Source organism: Papio anubis, chromosome 20 (genome assembly GCF_008728515.1).
Source record: "Papio anubis isolate 15944 chromosome 20, Panubis1.0, whole genome shotgun sequence".
In the NCBI taxonomy this organism is placed as follows: Eukaryota; Metazoa; Chordata; class Mammalia; order Primates; family Cercopithecidae; genus Papio; species Papio anubis.
In genome coordinates, this window is record NC_044995.1 from 8,596,435 (window position 1) to 8,621,186 (window position 24,752).

At 51.1% G+C, this 24,752-nt stretch overlaps 1 protein-coding gene across 14 annotated transcripts in view; it reads right to left on the bottom strand.

Annotated features, from left to right (window-relative positions):
• Window positions 1-1,162: 1,162 nt before the first annotated feature.
• NLRP12 (NLR family pyrin domain containing 12) overlaps window positions 1,163-24,752 on the bottom strand; it is a 32,090-nt gene continuing 8,500 nt past the window's right edge. For 3 of the 14 annotated variants that reach the window (XM_009195255.4, XM_031659003.1, XM_009195259.3), the window contains exons 2-10: window positions 23,233-23,313; window positions 20,813-22,517; window positions 18,711-18,884; window positions 15,670-15,840; window positions 14,052-14,222; window positions 10,316-10,486; window positions 6,467-6,637; window positions 3,701-3,871; window positions 1,163-1,558 (exon numbers count right to left, since the gene is read on the bottom strand). In XM_009195255.4, coding sequence (XP_009193519.2) covers window positions 1,471-1,558; window positions 3,701-3,871; window positions 6,467-6,637; window positions 10,316-10,486; window positions 14,052-14,222; window positions 15,670-15,840; window positions 18,711-18,884; window positions 20,813-22,517; window positions 23,233-23,313 — 2,903 coding nt within the window. In that variant the 3' untranslated portion in view covers window positions 1,163-1,470. 14 annotated transcript variants of the gene reach the window in all.

Sequence of the window (24,752 nt, forward strand, 5' to 3'; positions counted from 1 at the left end):
GCATTCTGAGGGTTAGCTTGCATACCAGTCTCTTCGCAAATGCTGAGTGCCCCATGTATCCTGTGACATTTGAGAATAGGCTTTCCTCAACTTGGCACAGTATGCCTTTGGACCAAGTGCTTTTGTCCTGTGCGACCCTTACTGGATGTTGGCATGCATTCCTAGTGTCGTCCACTAGATGGCAGTGGCACCCACCCCAGAGCTCAAATATTACTATGTCCTGATGCAGCCAGGGCTTGGCAGGGCTTGTGGCCCTCTGAGGGCCCCTACTGGCCATTTTGCTCGGGCACCTTCTGTTGCCCAGGCTGGGGCGCAGTGGTGCAGTTAGAGCTCACTGCAGCCTCGACCTCCTGGGCTCAAGCAATCCTCCCACCTCAGTCCCCGGAGTAGCTGGGACTACAGGCATGTGCTGCTACTCCTGGGTAATTAATTGTACTAATTAATAGTAGTTGGCTAATTAGTAATAGTGGAGTCTTGCTATGTTGCTTAGGCTGGTCTCGAGCTCCTGGACTTAAGCAGCCATCTTGCCTCCGCCTTCGAAAGTACAGGGGTTACAGGCATGAACCACCGCACCTGGCCCCCTGTTGGGCTTTTACCCCTCCTGTTGGGGCCATCAAACCTCTCATAGTTGGTCATCCCTTAAAGCTCCGTCAAATTTTTCTCTTTTTTTGGAGATAGAGTCCCATTATCACCCAGGCTGGAGTGCAGTGGCGCGATCTCGGTTCACTGTAGCCTCCACCTCCCGGGTTCAAGCGATTCTTCTGCCTCAGCCTCCCGAGTAGCTGGGACTACAGGCGCCCACCACCACACCTGGCTAATTTTTTTTACTTTTAGTAGAGATGGGGTTTCACCATCTTGGCCAGGCTGATCTTGAACTCCTGACCTCATGATCCACCCGCCTCGGCCTCCCAAAGTGCTGGGTGCTGGGACTACAGACATGAGGCACTGCGTCCGGCCAGCTCCATCAAACATTAATTTGATCTCAAGCAGAGGGACTTTTGACTTTTTTTTTTTTTTTTTTTGAGACGGAGTCTCACTCTGTCACCCAGGCTGGAGTATAGTGGCACGATCTCAGCTCACTGCAAGCTCTGCCTCCCGGGTCCATGCCATTCTCCTGCCTCAGCCTCCCTAGTAGCTGGGACTACAGGCGCCCGCCACCACGCCTGGCTAATTTTTTGTATTTTTTAGGAGAGATGGGGTTTCACCGTATTAGCCAGGATGGTCTCGATCTCCTGACCTCGTGATCCGCCCACCTTGGCCTCCCAAAGTGCTGGGATTACAGACATGAGCCACCGTGCCCGGCCAGCTCCATCAAACATTAATTTGATCTCAGGCAGAGGGACTTTTGATCTTAATCTGCATGAGTCTGTCTCTAGGAAGGAGTCTGATCATTATGCTGTGGGGGGTGACGAACACCCTCCCATCTTCGTCTGTCCAGATCTCAGGGGGAGAGCCAGCAGACAGGACCATTCAGCAGCCAATGTCCAAATAAGGTTTTGTGACTCGAAGCGCTGCCAACCTACTGTGGGTCATTTTATTCAGATCCATCCCAAATAACCTGTGGACACAAGAGTTGATATTATTCCAGCCCCACAACTGTGGCATTCAGTTAATAAGCCTTAAGTATCTATTGTGCAGTGTCGTGGTAAGACCATTCCATGATCCTCCAGAAATTCCACCCAACGCTGCTGGAAAGTAGGCTTATCGCGTGCTACACACAAGTCCCCAAGCTGTGTTAACTTGCATAATTTTTTTTAAGATTTTTTTTTTTTTTTTGAGACAGAGTCACGCTCTGTTGCCCAGGCTGGAGTGCAGTAGCACCATTTCGGCTCACTGCAAGTTTCGCCTCCTTAGTTCACGCCATTCTCCTGCCTCAGCCTCCCCAGTAGCTGGGACTACAGGCTCCCACCACCACTCCCCGCTAATTTTTTGTATTTTTAGTAGAGACAGGGTTTCACTGTGTTAGCCAGGATGGTCTTGATCTCCTGACCTTGTGATCTCCCTGCCTCGGCCTCCCAAAGTGCTGGGATTACAGGCGTGAGCCACTGCACCTGGCCATAATTTTTTTTTTTTTTTTTTTTTTTGAGACTGAGTCTCACTCTGTCACCCAGGCTGGAGTGGGGCAGTGCGATCTCGGCTCACTGCAACCTCCACCTCCCATGTTCAAGGGATCCTCCCACCTCAGCCTCCCTAGTAGCTGGGACTACAGGTGCGTGCTACCATGCCCAGCTAATTTTTGTGTTTTTAGCAGAGACAGGGATTCACTACGTTGGCCAGGCTGGTCTGGAACTCCTGACCTCAAGTGATCTGCTTATCTTGGCCTCCCAAAGTGCTGGATTACAGGTGTGAGCCACCACACCTGGCCAACTCATAATTTATCATAGCCTTATGAAGATGCAACTATGGTCTCCATTTTTGTCTCTTATTTTTTTTTTTCTTTCTCAGAGATGGAGTCTCGCTCTGTTGCCCAGGCTGGAATGCAGTGGCATGATCTCGGCTCACTGCAACCTCCACCTCCCAGCTTCAAGCGATTCTCCTGCCTCAGCCTCCCAAGTAGCTGGGATTACAGGCACGTGCCACCATGCCCGGGTAATTTTTGTATACAGCCACCCTCCCAGCCGTAAGTTTTTGTATTTATAGTAAAGATGTGGTTTTACTATGTTGGCCAGGCTGGTCTTGAACTCCTGGCCTCAAGTGATTTGCCTGCCTTGGTGTTTTTTTTCTTGTTTTCTTTCTTTTTTTTTTTTTTTTGAGACAGAGTCTCACTCTGTCGTCAGGCCAGAGTGCAGTAGCACGATCTCAGCTCACTGCAACCTCTGCCTCCCGGGTTCAAGTGATTCTCCTCCCTCAGCCTCCTGAGTAGCTGGAATTACAGGCACACACCACCATGCCCAGCTAATTTTTGTATTTTTAGTAGAGATGGGGTTTCACCATGTTGCCCAGGATGGTCTCAATCTATTGACCTCATGATCCTCCCGCCTCAGCCTCTCAAAGTGCTGGGATTACAGGCATGAGCCACCGCGCCCGGCCAACCTATATTTTCTTGAGACAAGTTCTTGCCTGGTCACCCAGGCTGGAGTGCAGTGGCGTAATCATGGCTCGCTGCAGCCTCGAACTCCTGGGCTCAAACAGTCCTCCCACCTCAGCCCCCTGAGTAACTGGGACTAAAGGTGTGTGCCTCCACACCTGGGGTGTGTGTGTGTGTGTGTGTGTGTGTGTGTGTGTGTGTGTAGATGGGATTTTGCCATGTTGCCCAGGCTGGTCTCAAATTCCTGAGCTCAAGCAATTTTCCCAAATCAGCCTGTCAAAGTACTGGGATTACAGGCGCCATCCCCTATACCCAGCCTAAACTTTGATTGCATCACTGTACTCCAGCCTGGGCGACAGCAGGATCCCATCCAAAAAAAAAAAAAAAAAAAGCAATTGGAATTTGAACCCAGGCAGAGTAATTCTGGATTCTCACTGGACTTACAGTGACCTCCAGTGCAATCGGCAAGCCACGATGGTCCCCTTCGACAGACAAGGAAATCATCCAAGGTCACACAGCCGGTAGACGACATAGGTCATATTTGGCCTCATCTGTGTGCCCCCTAATTGCACACACCAGTGCAGAAAGTATTTGTCCATCCAGCTTATCTACCCTCATGCTCCCAGCCCAATGTCCAGCCTCCTCTAGAAAGAACTGGTCATCATCCCTCACCAGAGAACTCGGAGCTTGCAGCCAGGATGGTTCAGCCGCTTGCAAAGCAGTCGGACACCTGTGTCCCCTAGGGCGTTGTTGGTCAGATAAAGCTCGGTCAAGGTCTGGTTGATCCCCAGGGTGAAGTAAAGATTCTTACACGCCTTGGCCGTGAGGCCACAGCTATCCAGCCTGGTGAAGATAAGAAGTCGGTTAAGGTAAACATCAGGTGCTACTTATGTTATTTGGAGTCGCCCAGGCTGGAGTACAGTGGTGAGATTTCAGCTCACTGCAACCTCCGCCTCCCAGGTTCAAGTGATTCTCCTGCCTCAGCCTCCCGAGTAGCTGGGATTACAGGCGTGCACCACCACGCCTGGCTAATTTTTGTATCCTTTTATTTTTGTTTTGTTTGAGACAGAGGCTCACTCCGTTGCCCAGGCTGGAATGCAGTGGCGCGATCTCAGCTCACTGCAACCTCCGCCTCCCAGGTTCAAGCTATTCCACCCACCTTGGCTTCCCAAAGAGCTGGGATTATAGGCATGAGCCACCACGCCCAGCCTCGGTAACATTTTAAAAAATTATCTGGGCTAGATGGTGTACGCCTATAATCCCAGCTACTCAGGAGGCTGAGGCAGGAGAATTGCTTGAACCTGGGAGGCGGAGATTGCAGGGAGCCGAGATCGTGCCAGTACACTCCAGGGTGACAGAGTGAGACCCTGTTTTTGTTTTTGCTTTTAAAAAACAAACCCCAAATAAACTAGATTGATGCCTCATCCCATTCTTTTTTTTTTTTTTTTTTTTTTTTTGAGACGTTGTCTCGCTCTGTCGCCCAGCCTGGAGTGCAGCGGCCGGATCTCAGCTCACTGCAAGCTCCGCCTCCCGGGTTCACGCCATTCTCCTGCCTCAGCCTCCCGAGTAGCTGGGACCACAGGCGCCCGTCATAGCGCCCGGCTAGTTTTTTGTATTTTTTAGTAGAGACAGGGTTTCACCATGTTAGCCAGGATGGTCTTGATCTCCTGACCTCGTGATCTGCCCGCCTCGGCCTCCCAAAGTGCTGGGATTACAGGCTTGAGCCACCGCGCCCGGCGCCTCATCCCATTCTTAATCCTTCAGATTAGGGCTACAGCTGGCCTGGCAGAAAGGTGAGGGCGAAAGTCACAACATTTGATTGGAATTTACAGAGTACCAGATTGAATTATTATTTTTTATTTATTTTTTGGAGACAGAGTCTTGCTCTGTCACCCAGGCTGGAGTGCAGTGGCGCAATCTCCGCTCACTGCAAGCTCTGCCTCCCGGGTTCACGCCATTCTCCTGCCTCAGCCTCCCAAGTAGCTGGGACTACAGGTGCCCGCCACCACGCCTGGCTAATTTTTTTGTATTTTTTAGTAGAGACGGGGTTTCACCATGTTAGCCAGGATGTTCTCGATCTCCTGACATTGTGATCGGCCCGCCTCGGCCTCCCAAAGTGCTGGGATTACAGGCGTGAGCCACCGCGCCTGGCTGATTATTTTTTTTCTCAAGACAGAGTCTTGCTCTGTTGCCCAGGCTGGAGTGCGATGGTGTGATCTCGGCTCACTGCAACCTCCACCTCCTGGGTTCAAGCGATTCTCCTGCCTCAGCCTCCTGAGTAGCTGGGATTACAGGTGCCTGCCACCACACCCGGCTAATTTCTGTATTTTTAATAAAGATGGCCATGTTGGCCAGGTGGTCTCGAACTCCTGACCTCATGATCCACCCACCTCAGACTCCCAGAGTGCTGGGATTACAGGCATGAGCCACCGCGCCTGGCCTGAATTATTATTTTTGAGACAGAGTCTTGCTCTGTCTCCCAGGCTGGAGTGCAGTGGTGCGATCTTGGCTTACTGTAATCTTGCCTCCTGGGTTCAAGTCATTGTCCTGCCTCAGTCTCCCGAGTAGCTGGGATTACAGGCATGTGGCATCATGCCCAGTGAATTTTTGTATTTTTGTAGAGATGGTGTTTCACCGTGTTGGCCAGGCTGCTCTTGAACTCCTGACCTCAGTTGATTCACCTGCCTGGGCCTCCCAAAGTGCTGGGATTACAGGCATTAAGCTACTGTGCCCAGTCTCTTTTTTTTTAATTTTTTTTTTTTTTTTTTTTTTTGAGACGGAGTCTCGCTCTGTCGCCCAGGCTGGAGTGCAGTGGCCGGATCTCAGCTCACTGCAAGCTCCGCCTCCGGTTCACTTCTATTCTTCCTGTCTCAGCCACCCGGTAGCTGGGACTACAGGCGCTCACCACCTCAATTCGCTAGCTTTTTAGCTTAGTAGAGACGGGTTTCACTGTGGTAGCCAGGATGGTTCCCACTCGACCTGTGGATTCGTCTGCCTCGGCCTCCCAAAGTGCTGGGATTACAGGCTTGAGCCAATCACACCCTCGGCCTTTTACCTTTTGAATTTAAACTTTTTTTTTTTTTGAGACAGGTTTCACTCTTGTTGCCTGTTTTGGGAGGTGATGAAACGATCTCTGCTCACTGCAACCTCTACCTCCCAGGTACAAGCGATTCTCCTGTCTCAGCCTCCCAAGTAGCTTGGATTACAGGCGTGCGCCACCGCTCCCAGCCTTAAATTTTTACAGTTTTAAGTCTGGCAGCATCCCCACATCAGAATAAGTTCAGAAAAACTTCCTGTCTTTTCATTCCACCTCTCTTCTTGCTACCTGACTCTTTTGTCGTGAAGCAGGATAGTTCATAAATAGAAAAATGAAGGATGAGAAAGCACTTCCACCGTCCAAATGTGACCACCGCCAGCCCGTCCCTCCCCAGTGCTCACCACAGTTTCTGGAGTCTGCAGGTGGGATGTTGCAGCCCCTCAGCCAGCAACCACAGGCCCCAGTCTCCCAGGTCGTTGAAACTCAAGTCCAGCTCCCGAAGGTGGTGGTTGACCTGGAGCACCGCAGAGAGACCCTCACAGGCGGCAGAGCCCAGCCGGCAGATGCCCAACCTGCAAAGACAGGATGCTAGGGCAGAGGGGAGGCGTTCCTCCTGCAAACATCTGCTGGGAGGACCCTGTGTCAAGCCCTGTGCTGGTTGCAGACAGAGGGACAGACTCAGTCTCTACCCTTGAGAGACGAAAAAGAAGACAGAAGTAGGAAGACGAGAGGAAGGGAGGAATAAAAGGACAGAAGGAAGCAACTAAGAATCAGGCCAAGCCGGACACGGTGGCTCACGCCTGTAATCCCAGCACTTTGGGAGGCCTAGGCGGGCGGATCACGAGGTCAGGAGATTGAGATCACAGTGAAATCCCGTCTCTACTAAAAATACAAAAAATTAGCCGGGCACGGTGGTGGGCGCCTGTAGTCCCAGCTACTCGGGAGGCTGAGCCAGGAGAATGGCGTGAACCCGGGAGGTGGAGCTTGCAGTGAGCCGAGATCGCACCACTGCACTCCAGCCTGGGCGACAGAACTAGACTCTGTCTACAAAAAAAAAAAAAAAAAAAAAAAAAGAATCAGGCCAGGTGCCCTGGCTCATGCCTGTCATCCCAGCATCTTGGGAGGCTGAGGCTGGAGGATTCTTTGAGGTCAGGAGTTTGTGACCAGTCTGGACAACCGACAACTTGTTTGTACAAAAAAAGTTTTTTTTCTTTTTGCGATGGAGTTTCCCTCTTGTTGCCCAGGCTGGAGTGTAATGGTGCAATCTCGGCTCACTGCAACCTCTACCTCCCTAGCTCAAGCGATTCTCCTGTCTCAGTCTCCCAGGTAGATGGGATTACAGGCATGTGGCAACATGCCCGGCTAATTTTTGTATTTTTGGTAGAAGCGGGGTTTCACCATGTTGGTCAGGCTGGTTTCAAACTCCTGACCTCAGGTGATCCACCCGCCGCAGCCTCCCATCTACAGTTTTTTTTTTTTTTTGAGACAGAGTCTCGCAATATCGCCCAGGCTGGAGTGCAGTGGCACGATCTCGGCTCACTGCAACCTCCGCCTCCTGTGTTCCAGTGATTCTCCTGCCTCAGCCTTCTTAGTAGCTGCGACTACAGGCGCATACCACCATGCCCAGCTAATTTTTGTATTTTTAGTAGAGATGGGGTTTCACCATGTTGGCCAGGATGGTCTCGATCGCTTGACCTCATGATCCGCCCTCCTCAGCCTCCCAAAGTGCTGGGATTACAGGCATGAGCCACCGTGCCCAGCCGTATGTGTGATTTTTTTTTTGTTTTTTGCTGGTGCCTTGATAAAAAAAAAATACACAAAATGTGTATTTTTGAGCATCTCTACCCACGTCTTGTACTAGTCACTGGGAGATACAGTGGGCATAGCTCCTACGCTTGTGGATGCCACCACACACACATATACACGAATGACAATTTTTTTTCTTTGAGATGGAGTCTCACTCTTGTCATCCAGGCTGGAGTGCGGTGGCACAATCTCAGCTCACTGCAACCTCCGGCTTCCAGGTTCAAGCAATTCTTCTGCCTCAGCCTCCTGGGTACCTGGACATCAGGCATCTGCCACCATGCCCGGCTAATTTTTATATGTTTAGTAGAGACGGGGTTTCACCATGTTGGCCAGGCTAGTCTTGAACTCCTGACCTCAGGTCATCCTCCCACCTTGGCCTCCCAAAGTGCTGGGATTACAGGCATCAGCCGCGTGTGTGATTTTTTGTTGTTGTTGTTTTTTGCTGGTGCCTTGATAAAAAAAATACACAAAATGTGTATTTTTTAGCACCTCTACCCACGTCTTGTACTAGTCACTGGGAGATACAGTGGGCATAGCTCCTACACTTGTGGAATGCCACCACACACACATATACACGAATTACAAATTTTTTTTTTTTTTTTTTTGAGATGGAGTCTCTCTCTGCCGCCCAGGCTGGAGTGCAGTGGCACAATCTCAGCTCACTGCAACCTCTGGCTCCCGGATTCAAGCAATTCTTCTGCCTAAGCCTGCTGGGTACCTGAACGTCAGGCATCCGCCACCACGTCTGGCTAATTTTTATATTTTTAGTAGAGACGGGGTTTCACCATGTTGGCCAGGCTAGTCTTGAACTCCTGACCTCAGGCCATCCTCCCACCTTGGCCTCCCAATGTGCTGAGATTACAGGCATGAGCCACCTCACCCAGCCTTCAAATTTCAATAAATGAGGCTGAGGGGAAGTATGAGGTCATGTAGGATCATCAATCTAGGAAGCCAGATCTTAGCTAGGGATTAGAAAAGGTGTCCAGTTGGGTGTAATGGGTCACACCTGTAATCCCAGCACTTTGGGAGGCCAAGGGCAGAGGATCTCTTAAGGCCAGGAGTTTGACACCAGCCTAGGCAACAAATCGAGACCTTGTCCCTACAAAAAATAAGTAAAAATTGGCCGGGCACGGTAGCTCACACCTGTAATCCCAGCACTTTGGGAGGCCGAGATGGGCAGATCACGAGGTCAGGAGATCGAGACCATCCTGGCTAACACGGTGAAACCCCGTCTACTAAAAATACAAAAATTAGCCGGACGTGGTGGCAAGCACCTGTAGTCCCAGTTACTCGAGAGGCTGAGGCAGGAGAATGGCGTGAACCCAGGAGTTGGAGCTTGCAGTGAGCCGAGATGGCGCCACTGCACTCCAGCCCAGGCGACAGAGCAAGACTCTGTCTCAAAAAAAAAAAAAAAAAAAAAAGGAAACATTGGCCAGGTGTGGTGGCGTGTGCCTGCAGTCCCAGCTACTCAGGAGCCTGAGATGGGAGGATGGCTTCAGCCCAGGAGGTCGAGGGTACAGTGAGATATGATCACACCTCTGCACTCCAGTACTGGCGACAGAGCAAGACCCTGTCTCAAAGAAATACAAAGAGTGTTCAGAAGAAAAATTGAACTTCTCTGGGCAAAGAGGGGACAGAGAGCAGAAGGCATGCCAGGGAACAAGAATTGCTTGTGCAAAGGGCCGTGTGTCAGAAAAATCCCCCCTTTTTTTTTTTTTTTTTTTTGAGACGGAATTTTGCTCTTGTTGCCCAGGCTGGAGTGCAATGACGCGATCTCAGCTCACCATAACCTCCACCTCCTGGGTTCAAGTGATTCTCCTGCCTCAGCCTCCTGAGTAGCTGGGATTATAGGCATGCACCACCATGCCTGGCTAATTTTCTCTTTTTAGTAGAGACAGGCTGTTTCACCATGTTGGTCAGGCTGGTCTCGAACTCCTGACCTCAGGTGATCCTCCTGCCTTGGCCTTCCAAAGTGCTGGAATTAACAGGTGTCAGCCACTGTGCCTGGCCAGAAAAATCCTTTTAAAAAACTAAGGTAGGCTGGGTGCAGTGGCTCATGCCTGCAATCCCAGCACTTTGGGAGGCCAAGGCGGGCAGATCATGAGGTCAGGAGATCGAGACCATCCTGGCTAACACGATGACACCACATCTTTACTAAAAATACAAAAAACTAGCTGGGCGTGGGGGCGGGCATCTGTAATCTCAGCTACTTGGGAGGCCGAGGCAGGAGAATTGCTTGAACCTGGGAGGTGGAGGTTGCAATGAGCCGAGATCGCGGCACTGCTCTCCAGCCTGGATGACAAAGTGAAACTCTGTCTCAAAAAAAAAGGCTGATGTAGTAGCTAGAGTTTAGGAGCAGAGGCAACCTGGCCTCCGTGATCCCAGGTGAGAGGGCTGCGTTCATGGTTTGGGACTCCTAGCGTGGTGAGCAAAACGGGACTCACCGGAGGGTCTGGAGCTTGCACGTGGGATGCCTGAGGCTCTCACACAGCAGCAGCACCCCGGGGTCCCCCAGCTCATTCAGGCTCAGGTCCAGCTCTCTCAGGCTGTGGTTCACACTGAGAGTTGAGGCCAGCTCTTCACAGGCGGCAGCAGTGAGGTGGCAGATCTTCAGCCTGCACAAAGTCCAATTCAACAAGCATTATGGAGGCTTGCTTGCTCTTTTTTTTTTGAGACAGAGTCTCACTCTGTTGCCCAGGCTGGAGTGCAGTGGTGCAATGTCAGCTCACTGCAACCTCCACCTCCCGTGTTCAAGCGATTCTCCTGCCTCAGCCTCCCAAATAGCTGGGACTACAGGAGTGTGGCATCACGCCTGGCTAGGTTTTGGACTTTTAGTAGAGACAGGGTTTCTCGCCATGTTGGCCAGGGTGGTCTCGAACTCCTGATCTTGGGTGACACGCCTGCCTCAGCCTCTCAAAGGACTGGGATTACAGGCGTGAACCACTGTGTCCAAGCCCCCGGTCTTAACAGTAATGCATTTTCAGACAACCCAATTTAAAAATGGGCAAAAGGGCCGGGCGTGGTGGCTCACACATATAATCCCAGCACTTTGAGAGGCCGAGGCAGGCGGATCATCTGAGGTCGGGAGTTCAAGACCAGCCTGAGCAACATGGAAAAACCCCATCTCTACTAAAAATACAAAATTAGACTGGGCACAGTGGCTCATGCCTGTAATCCCAGCACTTTGGGAGGCCGAGGCAGGTGGATCACCTGAGGTTGGGAGATCGAGACCATTCTGGCTAACACGGTGAAACCCAGTCTCTACTAAAAATACAAAAAATTAGCTGGACGTGGTGGCACATGCCTGTCATCCCAGCTACTCGGGAGGCTGAGGCAGGAGAATCACTCGAACCTGGTAGGCAGAGGTTGCCGTGAGCTAAGATCGTGCCACTGCACTCCAGCCTGGGCAACAAAAGTGAAACTCCATCTCAAAAATAAATAAATAAATAAAAATAAATGAGCAAAAGGCTTGAATACACATTTCTTCAAGGAAGGTGTTCAGATGGCCAACAAGCACCTGAAAAGATGCTCAATCTCAGTAATCACTGGGTAAATACAAATCAAAACCGTGAGATAGCATCTCATACCCATTAGGATGCCTACTATTAAAAATAAATAGACTCCAGTCGGGCGTGGTGGCTCACACCTGTAATCCCAGCACTTTGGGAGGCGGGCAGATCACGAGGTCAGGAGATCGAGACCATCCTGGCTAACACGGTGAAACCCCGTCTCTACTAAAAATACAAAAAAAAGAAATTAGCCAGGCATGGTGGTGGGTGCCTGTAGTCACAGCTACTCTGGAGGCTGAGGCAGGAGAATGGCGTGAACCCAGGAGGCAGAGGTTGCAGCGAGCTGAGATCACGCCACAGCACTCCAGCCTGGGCAACACAGCAAGACTCCGTCTCAAAAAAAGAAAAGCAACTAAAAATAAATAGAAACCTGTAATCCTAGCACTTTGGGCGGCCGAGGCGGGCAGATCACCTGAGGTCAGGAGTTTGAGACAGCCTGGCCAACACGGTGAAACACCATCTCTACTAAAAATGCAAAAAAACTAGCTGGGCGTGGTGGTGGGTGCCTGTAATCCCAGCTACTTGGGAGGCTGAGGCAGGAGAATTGCTTGAACCTGGGAGGTGAAGGTTGCAGTGAGCTGAGATTGCGCCATTGCACTCCAGCCTAGCCTGGGTGACAGAGCGAGACTTTTTCTTAAAGAGGAAAAAAAAAAAAAAGAAAAGGGAGAAAATAGGCCGGCCACAGTGGGTCATGACTATAATCCCAGCACTTTGGGAGGTCGAGGTGGGCGAATCACCTGAGGTCAGAAGTTCAAGACCAGCCTGACCAACATGGTGAAGCCCTGTCTCTACTGAAAATACAACAATTGGCTGGCGTGGTGACAGGCATCTGTAATCCTAGCTACTCGGGAGGCTGAGGCACAAGAATCGTTGAACCTGGGAGGTGGAGATTGCAGTGAGCTGAGATGGAGTGCCACTGTACTCCAGCCTGGGCCACGGGGCGAGACTCTGTCTCAAAAAAAAAAAAAAAAAAGGGTAATAAATAATAAGTGCTAGCTGGGTGCCATGGCGGTGGCTCACACCTGTAATCCCAGCACTTTGGGAGGCTGAGGCGGGAGGACTGGTTGATCCCAGGAGTTCCAGACCAGCCTGGTCAACATGGCCAACATGGTGAAACCCTGTCTCTATTTAAAAAATAAAAGGAAACAAAAAGAAAAATTAGATTGGCGTGGTAGCATGCACCTGTAGTCCCAGCTACTTGGGAGGCTGAGGCAGGAGGATTGCTTGAGCCCCAGAGGTCGAGGCTTCAGAAAGTTGATATCACACCATTGCACTCAAGCTTTTGTGAGTCAATGAGACCTTGTCTCAAAAAAAAAAAAAAAAAAAAAAGTTCAAGATGGTTCCTGCAAATCAGACTGGGGCAGAACAAGAAACAAAACTGGGGAAGATGGTACATTTTATGTTGCATGTATTTGACCACAATTACATTTACTTTTTATGTTATTATATATTTTTTGAGACAGGGTCTCACCCTGTCACCCAGGCTGGGGTACAGTGGCTTGATCACAGCTCACTGCAGCCTTGGTCTCCAAGGCTCCTGAATACCTGGGACTCCAGGCACATACCACCCACCCCAGCTAATTATGTTTATTTTTTTGTAGAGATGAAGTCTCACGGGTTCCCAGGCTGCTCCTGAGCTCCTGTGCTCAAGTCATTCCAGAGGGTTGTGATTACAGGCGTGAGCCACCGCGCCCGGCCCTTCCGAATAGTTTTGATCCACAGTTGATGAAATTCACGAATGCAGAACCGATGGACACAGAGGGCTGACTGTGCCTCATTGGCACGAAGTACTTTCGTGGTATCGGGCAACCATCACCGCCATCCATCTCTGGAACTTTTTCTTTCTTTTTTTTTTTGAGACGGAGTTTCGCTTTTGTTGCCCAGGCTGGAGTGCAATGGCACGACGTTGGCTCACCGCAACCTCCACCTCCCAGGTTCAAGCGATTCTCCTGCCTCGGCTTCCTGAGTAGCTGGGATTACAGGCACGCACCACCACGCCCACCTAATTTTGTATTTTTAGTAGAGACGGGGCTTCTCCGTGTTGGTCAAGCTGGTCTCAAACTCCAGACCTCAGGTGATCCGCCCGCCTCGGCCTCCCAAAGTGCTGGGATTACAGGTGTGAGCCACCACACCCGGCCCATCTCTGGAACTTCTTCGTCTTCCCAAATGGAACCTCTGTTCCTGTTAAATGGTAACTCCCCATTTCCTCCTCTTCTAGGCCCTGGCAGCTACCATTCTACTTTGTTTTTTGAGATGGAGTCTCACTCTGTCACCATGGCTGGAGAGCAATGGCGTGATCTTGGCTCACTGCAACTTCTGCCTCGCAGCTTCAAGTGATTCTCTTGCCTCAGCCCCCTGAGTAGCTGTGATTACAGGCATGTGCCACCACACCTGGCTAATTTTTATATCTTTAGTAGAGACGGGGTTTTGCCATGTTGGCCAGGCTGGTCTCAAACTCCTGACCTCAGATGATCTGCCCTCTTCGGCCTCCCAAAGTGCTGGGATGATAGGTGTGAGCTGTTGCACCCAACCTGTGGATGCATTTTTAATACCGTCATTCAATATGAAGAGATTTTCCATTTTATTATAGTTGACCCCAGGAAGAACTCACCACACAGTCCGTAGTCTGCAGACTGGGTGCCTCAGTCCCTGGCACAGTAACCTCAGACCCAAATCTTCCAGTGCATTTCCTGTCAGGTCCAACTCAACCAGATGTGGGTTGGTGCTGAGCACAGAAGCCAACTCTTGACAAGCCCCGGACTCCAGCTGACACTTCCTCAACCTTGGGAGGAAAGAGAGGTTGTAGTCGGCCGGGCGCGGTGGCTCAAGCCTGTAATCCCAGCACTTTGGGAGGCCGAGGCGGGCGGATCACGAGGTCAGGAGATCGAGACCATCCTGGCTAACACGGTGAAACCCCGTCTCTACTAAAAATACAAAAAACTAGCCGGGCGTGGTGGCGGGCGCCTGTAGTCCCAGCTACTCGGAGGCTGAGGCAGGAGAATGGCCTGAACCTGGGAGGCGGAGCTTGCAGTGAGCCGAGATCGTGCCACTGCACTCCAGCCTGGGTGACACAGCGCGAGACTCCGTCTCATAAAAAAAAAAAAAAAAAAAAAAAAAAGAAAGAGAGGTTGAAGGGGGGCGCCATCTTGCTTTTCTGTGTCCTGATCACTCATGCCCCAGCCTGTTTATCTTATTATTTCGGAAAATGTTCTTGCTCTGTCACCCAGGGTGAAGTTCAGCGGCGTGATATCAACTCAGTGAAGCCTCGACCTCCGGGCTCATGTGATCCTCCTGCCTCAGCCTCCTGAGTAACTGGAATACATGTGTGCACCACCATACCTGCCTAATTTTTTTTTTTTTTTTTTTTTTGAGGTGGAGTCTCGCTCTGTCACCCAGGCTGGAGTACAGTGGCGTGATCTTTTCTCACTGCAACCTCCACCTCCTGGGTTCAAGTGATTCTCATACCTCAGTCTCTCGAGTAGCTGGGATTACAGGCTGGACTACAGGTGCCCGCCACCACACCCAGCTAATTTTTGCATTTTTAGTAGAGATGGGGTTTCACCATGTTGGCCAGGCTGGTCTCAAACTCCTGACCTCAGGTGATCTGCCCACCTTGGCCTCCCAAAGTACTGGGATTATAGGCGTGAACCACTACTCCCGGCCTATGCCTGGCTGATTTAAAAAAAAAAAATTGTAGGTCGGGTGCAGTGGCTCACGCCTGTAATTCTAGCACTTTGGGAAGCTAAGATTGGTGGATCATTTGAGGTCAGGAGTTCAAGACCAGCCTGGTCAACATGGGGAAACCCCATCTCTGCTAAAAGTACAAAAATGTTAGCTGGGTATGGTGGTGGGTGCCTGTAATCTCAGCTACTTGGGAGGCTGAGGCAGGAGAATCACTTGAACCCAGGAGGTGGAGGTTGCAGTGAGCTGAGATCACGCACTGCACTCCAGCCTGGGCGACATAGCAAGACCCCGTCTCCGGGGAGAAAAAGAAAAGGTGGGGGATGGCCCCAGGGACTCTTCCTCATGTGGAATTGAGTATGGAGTCAGAGGAGGGCAGAAGGAGGTCCTCTAAAGAGCCTAGAGTCCAGGGCCAGGGTCTTAGGTCATGGGGTTAAGGGCCAGCCCTGATTTAAAGGTGGAGATTTGAGGATTACCAGCATTGTGTGGTATTTCATGCCCCAGGAGACAATGAGCTTAAGAAGTTGCTCTCGGGGATAGAGACTCACTGAATCATCTGCAGCCTGCATTGGGGATGCCGCAGGCCCTCGCAAAGCAGCGTCATGCCTGAGAATCCAACACCATTGCCACTGAGATCCATCCTTGTTAAATTCTTATTGGCTATGAGAGCTGCAGAGAGGTCCTCACAGGCTGAGCTGGAGATGCGGCACCTCTTCAGCCTGGGGTGGAAAAGAGGAGAAAGGAGCTGGTCATGTCCTTTGCACCAGTTTTGTGGATTATTTTCTTTTGCTTTTTTTTTTTTTTTTTTCTCCCTGAGACAGAGTCTCTCTGCCACCCAGGCTAGAGTGCAGTGGCACGATCTCAGCTCACCATAACCTCTGCCTCCTGGGTTGAAGCGATTTTCCTGCCTTGGCCTCCTGAGTAGCTGGGATTACAGTCGTGTGCCACCACGCCTGGCTAATTTTTGTATTTTTAGTAGAGATGGGGTTTCACCATGTTGGCCAGGCTGGTCTCGAACTCCCGACCTCAGGTGATCCACCCGCCTTGGCCTCCGGAAGTGCTGGGATTACAGGTGTGAGCCACCTCGTGTGATGGCATTTCACTCTGTTTTCCAGGCTGGAGTGCAGTGGCGCCATCATGACTCACTGGGGCCTAAACCTTCTGGGCTCAAGCAACCTCCCACGTCAGTGTCCTGAGTAGCTGGGACTACAGGTGCACACCACCATGTCCAGCTATTTTTTTTTTTTAAGAGTTTATCGCCAGGCGTGGTGCCTCACACCTGTAATCCCAGCATTTTGGGAGGCTGAACAGGGTGGATCACCTGAGGTCAGGAGTTCAAAACCAGCCTGGCCAACATGGCAAAACCCTGTCTCTACTAAAGAAATAAAAAAATTAGTCGAGTGTGGTGGCGGGCACCTGTAATTCCAGCTACTCAGGAGGCTGAGGCAGGAGAATCGCTTGAACCTGGGAGGCGGAGGTTGCACTGAGCTGAGATCGTGCCGTTGCACTCCAGCCTGAGAAACAAGAGCAAGACACTGCCTCCAAAAAAAAAAGAAAGAAAAAAATATTTATCTTTTAGCTGAGAGAGTTTATTTTTATTTATTTATTTATTTTTTTTTTTATTTTTTTTTTTGAGACGGAGTCTCGCTCTGTCGCCCAGGCTGGAGTGCAGTGGCCGGATCTCAGCTCACTGCAAGCTCCGCCTCCCGGGTTCACGCCATTCTCTTGCCTCAGCCTCCCAAGTAGCTGGGACTACAGGCGCCCGCCACCTCGCCCGGCTAGATTTCTGTATTTTTTTAGTAGAGACGGGGTTTCACCGTGTTAGCCAGGATGGTCTTGATCTCCTGACCTCGTGATCCGCCCGTCTCGGCCTCCCAAAGTGCTGGGATTACAGGCTTGAGCCACCGCGCCCGGCCGAGAGTTTATTTTTAATATATTTTATATATATTTTTTGAGGCAGAGTCTCGCTCTTGTTGCCCAGACTGGAGTGCAGTGGTGTGATCTTAGCTCACTGCAATCTCCACCTCCTGGGTTCAAGCAATTCTCCTGCCTCAGCCTCCCAAGCAACTGGGATTACAGGTGCCCAGCACCACGCCTGACTAATTTTTGTATTTTTTAGTAGAGACGGGATGGGGTTTCTCCATGTTGGCCAGGCTGGTCTTGAACTCTTGGACTCAAGTGATCCTCCCACCTTGGCCTCCCAAAGTGCTGGCAGAGTGCTGGGAAAGTGTGAGCCATCACACCTGGCCAATATGTTTATTTCAAAATATCATATTGTATATGATAAATTTTACCTGTCATGGAAAGCAACAAGAATAATATAAAATGTTTTGTTGCTTTGTAGTCAAATACACTCACAAAGTTTGCCCTTAAAGAAATTCAAGGTCATGTGCAGTGGCTCAAACCTGTAATCCCAGCACTTTGGGAGGCCGAGGTGGGTAGACTACCTGAGGTCAGGAGTTTATGACCAGCCTGGCCAATGCAATGAAATCCTATCTCTACTAAAAACACTAAAATTAGCTGGGTGTGGTGGTGCACCCCTGTAGTCCCAGCTACTCGGGAGGCTGAGGCAGGAGCATTGCTTGAACCAGGGAAGCAGAGGTTGCAGTGAGTCGAGATCGTGTCACTGCACTCCAGCCCAGGCTACAGAGCAAGACTATCTCAAAAACTAAAAAATAAAAAAAAAATTTGGCTAGGCACAGTGACTCACACCTGTAATCTCAACAGTTAAGGAGGCTGAGGAGGGAGGAACACTTGAGGCCAGGAGTTTGAGACCAGTGTGGGCAACATGGTGAAACCCCATCCCTCCAAAAAAATACAAAAATTAGCTGGGTGTGGTTGCACACACTTGTTTTCCCAGCTACTCGTGATGCTGGGGCAAGAGGATCACTTGAGTCCAAAATTTTGGGGTTGCAGTGAGCCATGATTGTGCCACTGCACTCCAGCCTGGGTGACAGAGCATATGAGTGTCTTAAAAATTTAAAAAAAAAAAAAAATGTGGAGACCCACACAGCAGGATGACCACATGAAGACAGAAGGCAGTGATCTGCAGACCCAGGACAGAGACCTCAGAAGAACTTAATCTGCCCACGGCTTGGTCTTGGACTTCCAGCACCCCCACAACCTGCCTTGAGAAAATACATTTATGGGGTGAAGCCACCCAGTCTTTGGCACTTTTTTTTTTTTTCTTCCCCTGAGACGGAGTCTCACCATATCACCCAGGCTGGAGTGCGGTGGCACGATCCCGGCTCACTGCAACCTCCGCCTCCCAGGTTCAAGCGATTCTCCCACCTCAGCCTCCCAAGCAGCTGGGATGACAGCCCTCCTAATTTTTGTATTTTTCGTAGAGATGGCATTTTGCCATGTTGGCCAGGCTGGTCTCAAACTCCTGACCTCAAGTGATCTACCCACCTTGACCTATCAACATGCTGAGATTACAGGCGTGAACCACCACACCCAGCTTTATGGCACTTTTTTATGGCAGCCGTAGCCAATGAATACACCATCCTGTGATAGAACCTTTGTGACTGAGCCCCAAGAGAGGCCACGGTGGGGACCACCTGAAACCCCCAGACCAGCCTGCACTCACCTCAGGTTCTGAAGTTTGCAGCTGGGATGTCTGAGTCCTTGACAGAGAAGCTTCACCCCCCGGCTGCCCAGGGCATTCCGGTACAGAGACAGCTCTACCAGGTTTGGATTGGTGCATAGGGCCGCTGCCAGATGTTCACTGTAGGCGTCCAGCAGAACGGTCCTCTCTGGTCTGCTTGAAGGAAAGACAGGCCACTTTCTGGTGTTACTGGGTGCTTGACAACGATGGCCTTTGCATGTCATTTTACCATTTATGAAGCATGCTATCTTTTTTTTTTTGAGACGGAGTTTTGGTCTTGTTGGCCAGGCTGGAGTGCAATGGTGCCATCTCAGCTCACCGCAACCTCCACCTCCTGGGTTCAAGCGATTCTCCTGCCTCAGCCTCCAGAGTAGCCGGGATTACAGGCATGAGCCACCACACCCAGGTAATTTTGTATTTTTAGTAGAGATGGGGTTTCACCATCTTGGCCAGGCTGATCTCGTACTCCTGACCTCAGGTGATCCGCCCGCCTCCCAAAGTGCTGGGATTAGAGGCATGAGCCACCATGTCCGGCCAAAGCATGCTATCTTTTAACTTTTTTTTTTTTTTTTTTTTTTGAGGGCCTTGCCCTGTTGTCTAGGCTGGAGTGCATGGTGAGATCATGGTTCACTGCAGGCTCGACCTCCCGGGCTTAAGCAATCCTCCCGCCTCAGCCTCCTGAGAAGCTGGGGCTACAGGTGTACACCATCATACCCAGCTAATTTATTTTATATTTTTGGAGATGGGGATCTCATTATGTTGTCCAGGCTGCACCTGACTCTATCTGAAACTCCTAATCATTAATTAGTTGGTTTACTTGTTTCTTTATTATCTGTCTCCGTTCTCATTAGGATGCGTGCTCTCTTGGGAGCATTGGCTTATTCACACAGTCTTCTGTCTACAGAACAGTGTTGGGTCCACAGATAAAAGGGACATAGAGGCTGGGTGTGGTGGCTCACACCTATAATCCCAGCATTTTGGGAGGCTGAGGCCAAGAATTCAAGACCAGCCTGGCCAACATGATGATACCCCGTCTCTACTAAAAAATACAAAAATTAGCTGGGTGTGGTGGCACACTCCTGTGGTCCCGGCTACTCGGGAGGCTGAGACACGCAAGGGGGAGGTTGCAGTGACCTGAGATCGTGCCACTGCACTTCAGCCTTGGTGACAGAGCCAGACTCTCTCAAGAAAAAGGGACTTAGTAATATTTGTTGATTGAATAAATTCTCCCGGACATCAACCTCAATTTAGTCCCAGTGGGTGGTGTTTAGTCTCAGCTGTGGCACTATTGACACTTCGGGGCCAGAGGGACTGTCCTGTGTACTGCAGGATGTTTGCAGCATTCCTGGCCTTTACCCACTAGATGTCAGTAGTGTTACTTGCTTCCCAGTTGTGGGAAGTGTTACTTGCTTCCCACTTGTGACCACCAGAAAACATGTCTCCAGACATGGCCAAATGTCAGAGCAAAATCACCCCTAGCTGAGAGGCACTGGTTAAGAGCATGAACCTCAAGACCAAGGCGGGTGGATCACTTGAGGTCAGGAGTTCAAGACCAGCCTGGCTAACATGGTGAAACCCCGTCTCCACTAAAAATACAAAAATTATGCCGGCATGGTGATGAGCACCTGTAACCCCAGCTACTCAGGAGGCTGAGGCAGGAGAATCGCTTGAACCCAGAAGGCAGAGGCTGCAGTGAGCCGAGATCGCGCCACTGCACTCCAGCCTAGGACACTGGGAGAGACTTCATTTAAAAAAAAAAAAAAAAAGCGTGGGCCGGGTGCCGTGGCTCATGCCTGTAATCCCAGCACTTTGGGAGGCCAAGGCGGGCAGATCATGAGGTCAAGAGATCAAGACCACCCTGGCCAACATGGTGAAACCCTGTCTCTACTAAAAATACAAAAATTAGCCAGGCATGGTGGCACCTGTAGTCCCAGCTACTTGGGAGGCTGAGACGGAGAATCTCTTGAACCCGGGAGGCGGAGGTTGCAGTGAGCTAAGGTCACGCCAGTGCACTCCAGCCTGGGCAACAGAGAAAAAAAAAAAAAAAAAAAGGCATGAATCTGAGCAGCCCCAGGGATACTTACAGCTGCACCAGCAGTGTGTGCGCTCCTGCAGAGCACCTCGCCCGGTCTTCCCCGTCAGCGCTGTAGGTGGCGCCATACAAGTGCAGCACCTGGGCGCTCCTGCAGTTCTTCACACAGAAGGAGCAGACCATGTGCTCCATCTTGGAGGCGATGTTGCTGACCACGATTACCTGGAAGTGGCTCAGGGCCTGCTGGATAAACTCCTCCTCCTGGATCTCGTACAAGCAGCTGAAGAACTCCAAGGAGCCCTGCTGCAGGGTGGAGCCGTCGCTCTGAGCTTTGCTTCGGATCCACTGCAACAGTTCCCTCTTGATGTGCGGTGATACCTTCCAGCATAGACTGTTCTCCAGATAGCTCCTGGTCTCCTCGTTCAGGAGTCCAAACAGGAAGCGGATGGTGAGCGCCAGGAAGCTCCTTTCAGAAAACCCATACTCGGTCAACAGCCTGATCACGTCCTGGTCTGGGCCTGCCCCACGCTCCCCGTCATCCAGGATATAGTACATAGCTGCAAAGAATTCCTGGAAGCTCAAGTGGATGAAGCTGTAGTACCTCTCACAGTTAATGTCCTTCTGGAAGATGTTCATGTTGAGGAAGGCAGAGACATCCGCCCCATCTAGGCCATGCTTCCGAAGGTCCTGCTCCTCAAATAGGATTTTCTGGTTCCAGAGCCCATCTGCCGCCAAGGAGCACAACCCTCTCTGGTTGGGTGGGGGCTGGAGGCGTGGGGTCCTGAGCTTGGGTTGCATCAGACTGAGCAGGTAGAGCATGTACACCGCCGTGGTGGTCCTGGATGTCTGTCTCAGCAGCCCCCCACCCTCCAGCTGCTGCTGGAGGCAGGTACACACCACCCAGCACACCAGGGGGACAAAGCACATGGTGAAGAGAGGCTCGTTGTCCCTCACATAATTGAAGACTTGGCCCGCCTGCTCTGTGTCGTGGAAATACTTGTAGAAGTACTCCTTCCTTTCTGCCTCAGAGAAGCCCAGGATCTCCACGTGCCTGGGGTGCTGCTCCAGCAGACGGTGGAGCTTCTCCAAAGCCGTGGGCCGTGTGGTGACCAGCAAAGATAGCTCAGGGAGCAGCTTCTTCCGAATTAAGCTGTTAAGAAGCAGCTCCGTGGGCCGTTTCTCTGCCCAGCAGAGGCACCAGGGTCCCTGAGGATCGTGGAAAGAAGGCTTGAGCTCATCGAAGCCGTCGATGATGAAAAGGAGGCGCTCAGGAACTCGGACGAGCTCCTGGAGAGGCGCGCTGGGCTCGGGCCAGCAGCTGGAGATGAGGTCTTGCATGCTGCATTCCGTGTCACTCTGGTTCATCTCCCTGCAGTTGATGTAGAAGAGATAATCAAATCTGCCTTGGAAGAGCTTCCCGTCCGCCCAGTCCAGCATCACCTTGTGTGCCAGCATGGACTTGCCTATCCCTGCCACGCCTTGCATGACCACAGTGCGTGGTGGCTCGGGGCGCTCCTCGTCGGGTTCAAAGAGGGTCTCTATTTTGATGGGGCTGGCCTGGTGTCCCACGGTCCTCGTGTGTCCCCGGCCTATGTCCAGAAGCTGCTGCTGGGCCTGCATGGGGTTTGAGTGCTCCTTCACCAGCAGGAGCCGGGTGTACCGGTGGCTGAGGTTGACACATTCCCCTAGGCGCGCATTGCGGTCTTCCATGAGCCGGAATTTCCTGCGGACATAGTCTCTGTAGGCTTCCTGGGGATCTAGGGGAGAGGAATGGAAGTTTTGTGGAGGACTCATCAGCAACCTCTGATGAGTTCATGAGGTAAAGCACTCCTCATCTGGCTCAAAGAAGGTGCGTGCCTGTAGTCCCAGCTACTTGGGAGGCTGAGACGGGAGAATTGCTTGAACCCAGGAGGTGGAGGTTGCAGTGAGCCGAGATCGCACCACTGCATTCCAGCCTGGGCAATGGAGCGAGACTTTCACCTTCAACTTGACCTGCAACCTCCACCTTCCAGGTTCAAGTGATTCTCCTGCCTCACCCTCTGAATAGCTGGGACTACAGATGTGCTCCACCACACCTGGCTAATTTTGTATTTTTAGTAGAGACAGGGTTTTGTCATGTTTTCCAGGCTGGTCTTGAACTCCTGACCTCAGGTGATCCGCCTGCCTTGGCCTCCCAAAGTGCTTGGGTTACAGGCGTGAGCCACCATACTGGCCTTTTAGGCCTCCCTTGTTGCCCTTGCTTGTATGAGATGGTTTGGTAGCCATCTTTCAGCCATGAGGTGACAAGTGTCAGGACAAAATGTGGACATGGAAAGGTTGATGAGTTGAAACATAGGAGGAAACTGTCCCTTTGATGGTGTCATTAATCCACCCCACGAGTTCCTCAATCATGCATTTGTGCCTGGCCTACACTCCATGGGGTCTTCTGTTCTGTGTAGACGAATACATGTAGGTACATGGCTTGAGGCTCACCTTTTCTTGGAGTGACAGGAGAGGCTTCCAGAAGGCATGTTGACTGGTTCCCAAGTGAGGACGGGCCACCAGGTGGGGTATCTGGAAAAGAAATTGTGCAAGATGAACTAGTACGCATCTGGCTAGCAGCACTGCGTCATATTAGCTGCGATTACGTCAAAATGCCTGCATAACTCCCTGCTCGTCCACACCCCAGAATGTTCTGTAGTCACTGCATAGGCTGTGTGTGGGAAACAGCTCATCCCTTGTTCCTTGTAGCCCACCCTCCTTCCTAGGTCCCCCTCATGGTCATTGGCACCTCCATCCATCCAATCAGTCTTTTTTTTTTTTTTTTTGAGACAGAGTCTTGCTCTGTTGCCCAGGCTGGAGTGCAGTGGTACGATCTCGGCTCACCACAACCTCCACCTCCCGGATTCAAGCAATTCTCCTGCCTCAGCCTCCCAAGTAACTGGCGTTACAGTTGTGCGCCACAATGCCTGGCTAATTTTTGTATTTTTTATTTTATTTTATTTTATTTTATGAGATGGAGTCTTGCTCTGTCGCCCAGGCTGGAGTGCAGTGGCGCCATCTCGGCTCACGGCCTCCCGGGTTCACGCCATCCTCCTGCCTCAGGCTCCTGAGTAGCTGGGACTACAGGTGTCCACCACCACGCCTGGCTAATTTTTTGTATTTTTAGTAGAGATAGGGTTTCACCGTGTTAGCCAGGATGGTCTCGATCTGCTGACCTCATGATCCGCCCACCTCGGCCTCCCAAAGTGCTGGGATTACAGGTGTGAGCCACTGCGCCTGGCCTGATTTTTGTATTTTTAGTAGAGATGGGGTTTCACTATGTTGGCCAGGCTGGTCTTGAACTCCTGACCTCATGATCCACCTGCCTTGGCTTCCCAAAGTGCTGGGATTACAGGCGTGAGCCACTGCACCCGGGCCCAATCAATCTTTTTGATTGGGAAGTTCTGAGTCAGTCTGGACTCCTCCCTTGTCAGCTCTAGGCCACATCTCATCCATTATCTTTTTTTTTTCAAGACAGAGTCTAGCTCTGTTACCCAGGCTGGAGTGTAGTGGCGTGATCTTGGCTCACCGCAACTTCTGCCTCCTGGGTTCAAGTGGTTCTCCTGCCTCAGCCTCCTGAGCAGCTGGGACTACAGGCATGCATCACCATGCCTGGATAATTTATTTTGTATTTTTTTGTATTTTTAGTAGAGACGGGGTTTCACCATGTGGGTCAGGCTGGTCTCGAACTCCTGACCCCGTGATCCGCCCACCTCGGCCTCCCAAAGTGCTGGGATTATGTGTGAGCCACTGCACCCGGCGACTCTGTCTCTTAAAAATATTTTAATTTTTTTTTTTTTTTGGTAGAGATTAGGTCTCAGTATGTTACCCAGGCTGGTCTGGAACTCCTGGCCTCAAGCAGTCCTGCAACCTTGGCCTCTCAAAGTGTTGGAAATACTGGTGTGGGCCATCGTGCCCAGCCCCAAAAAGGTCTTTGTCTGGATATGTCATAAGATTCTACACGTCGAGTC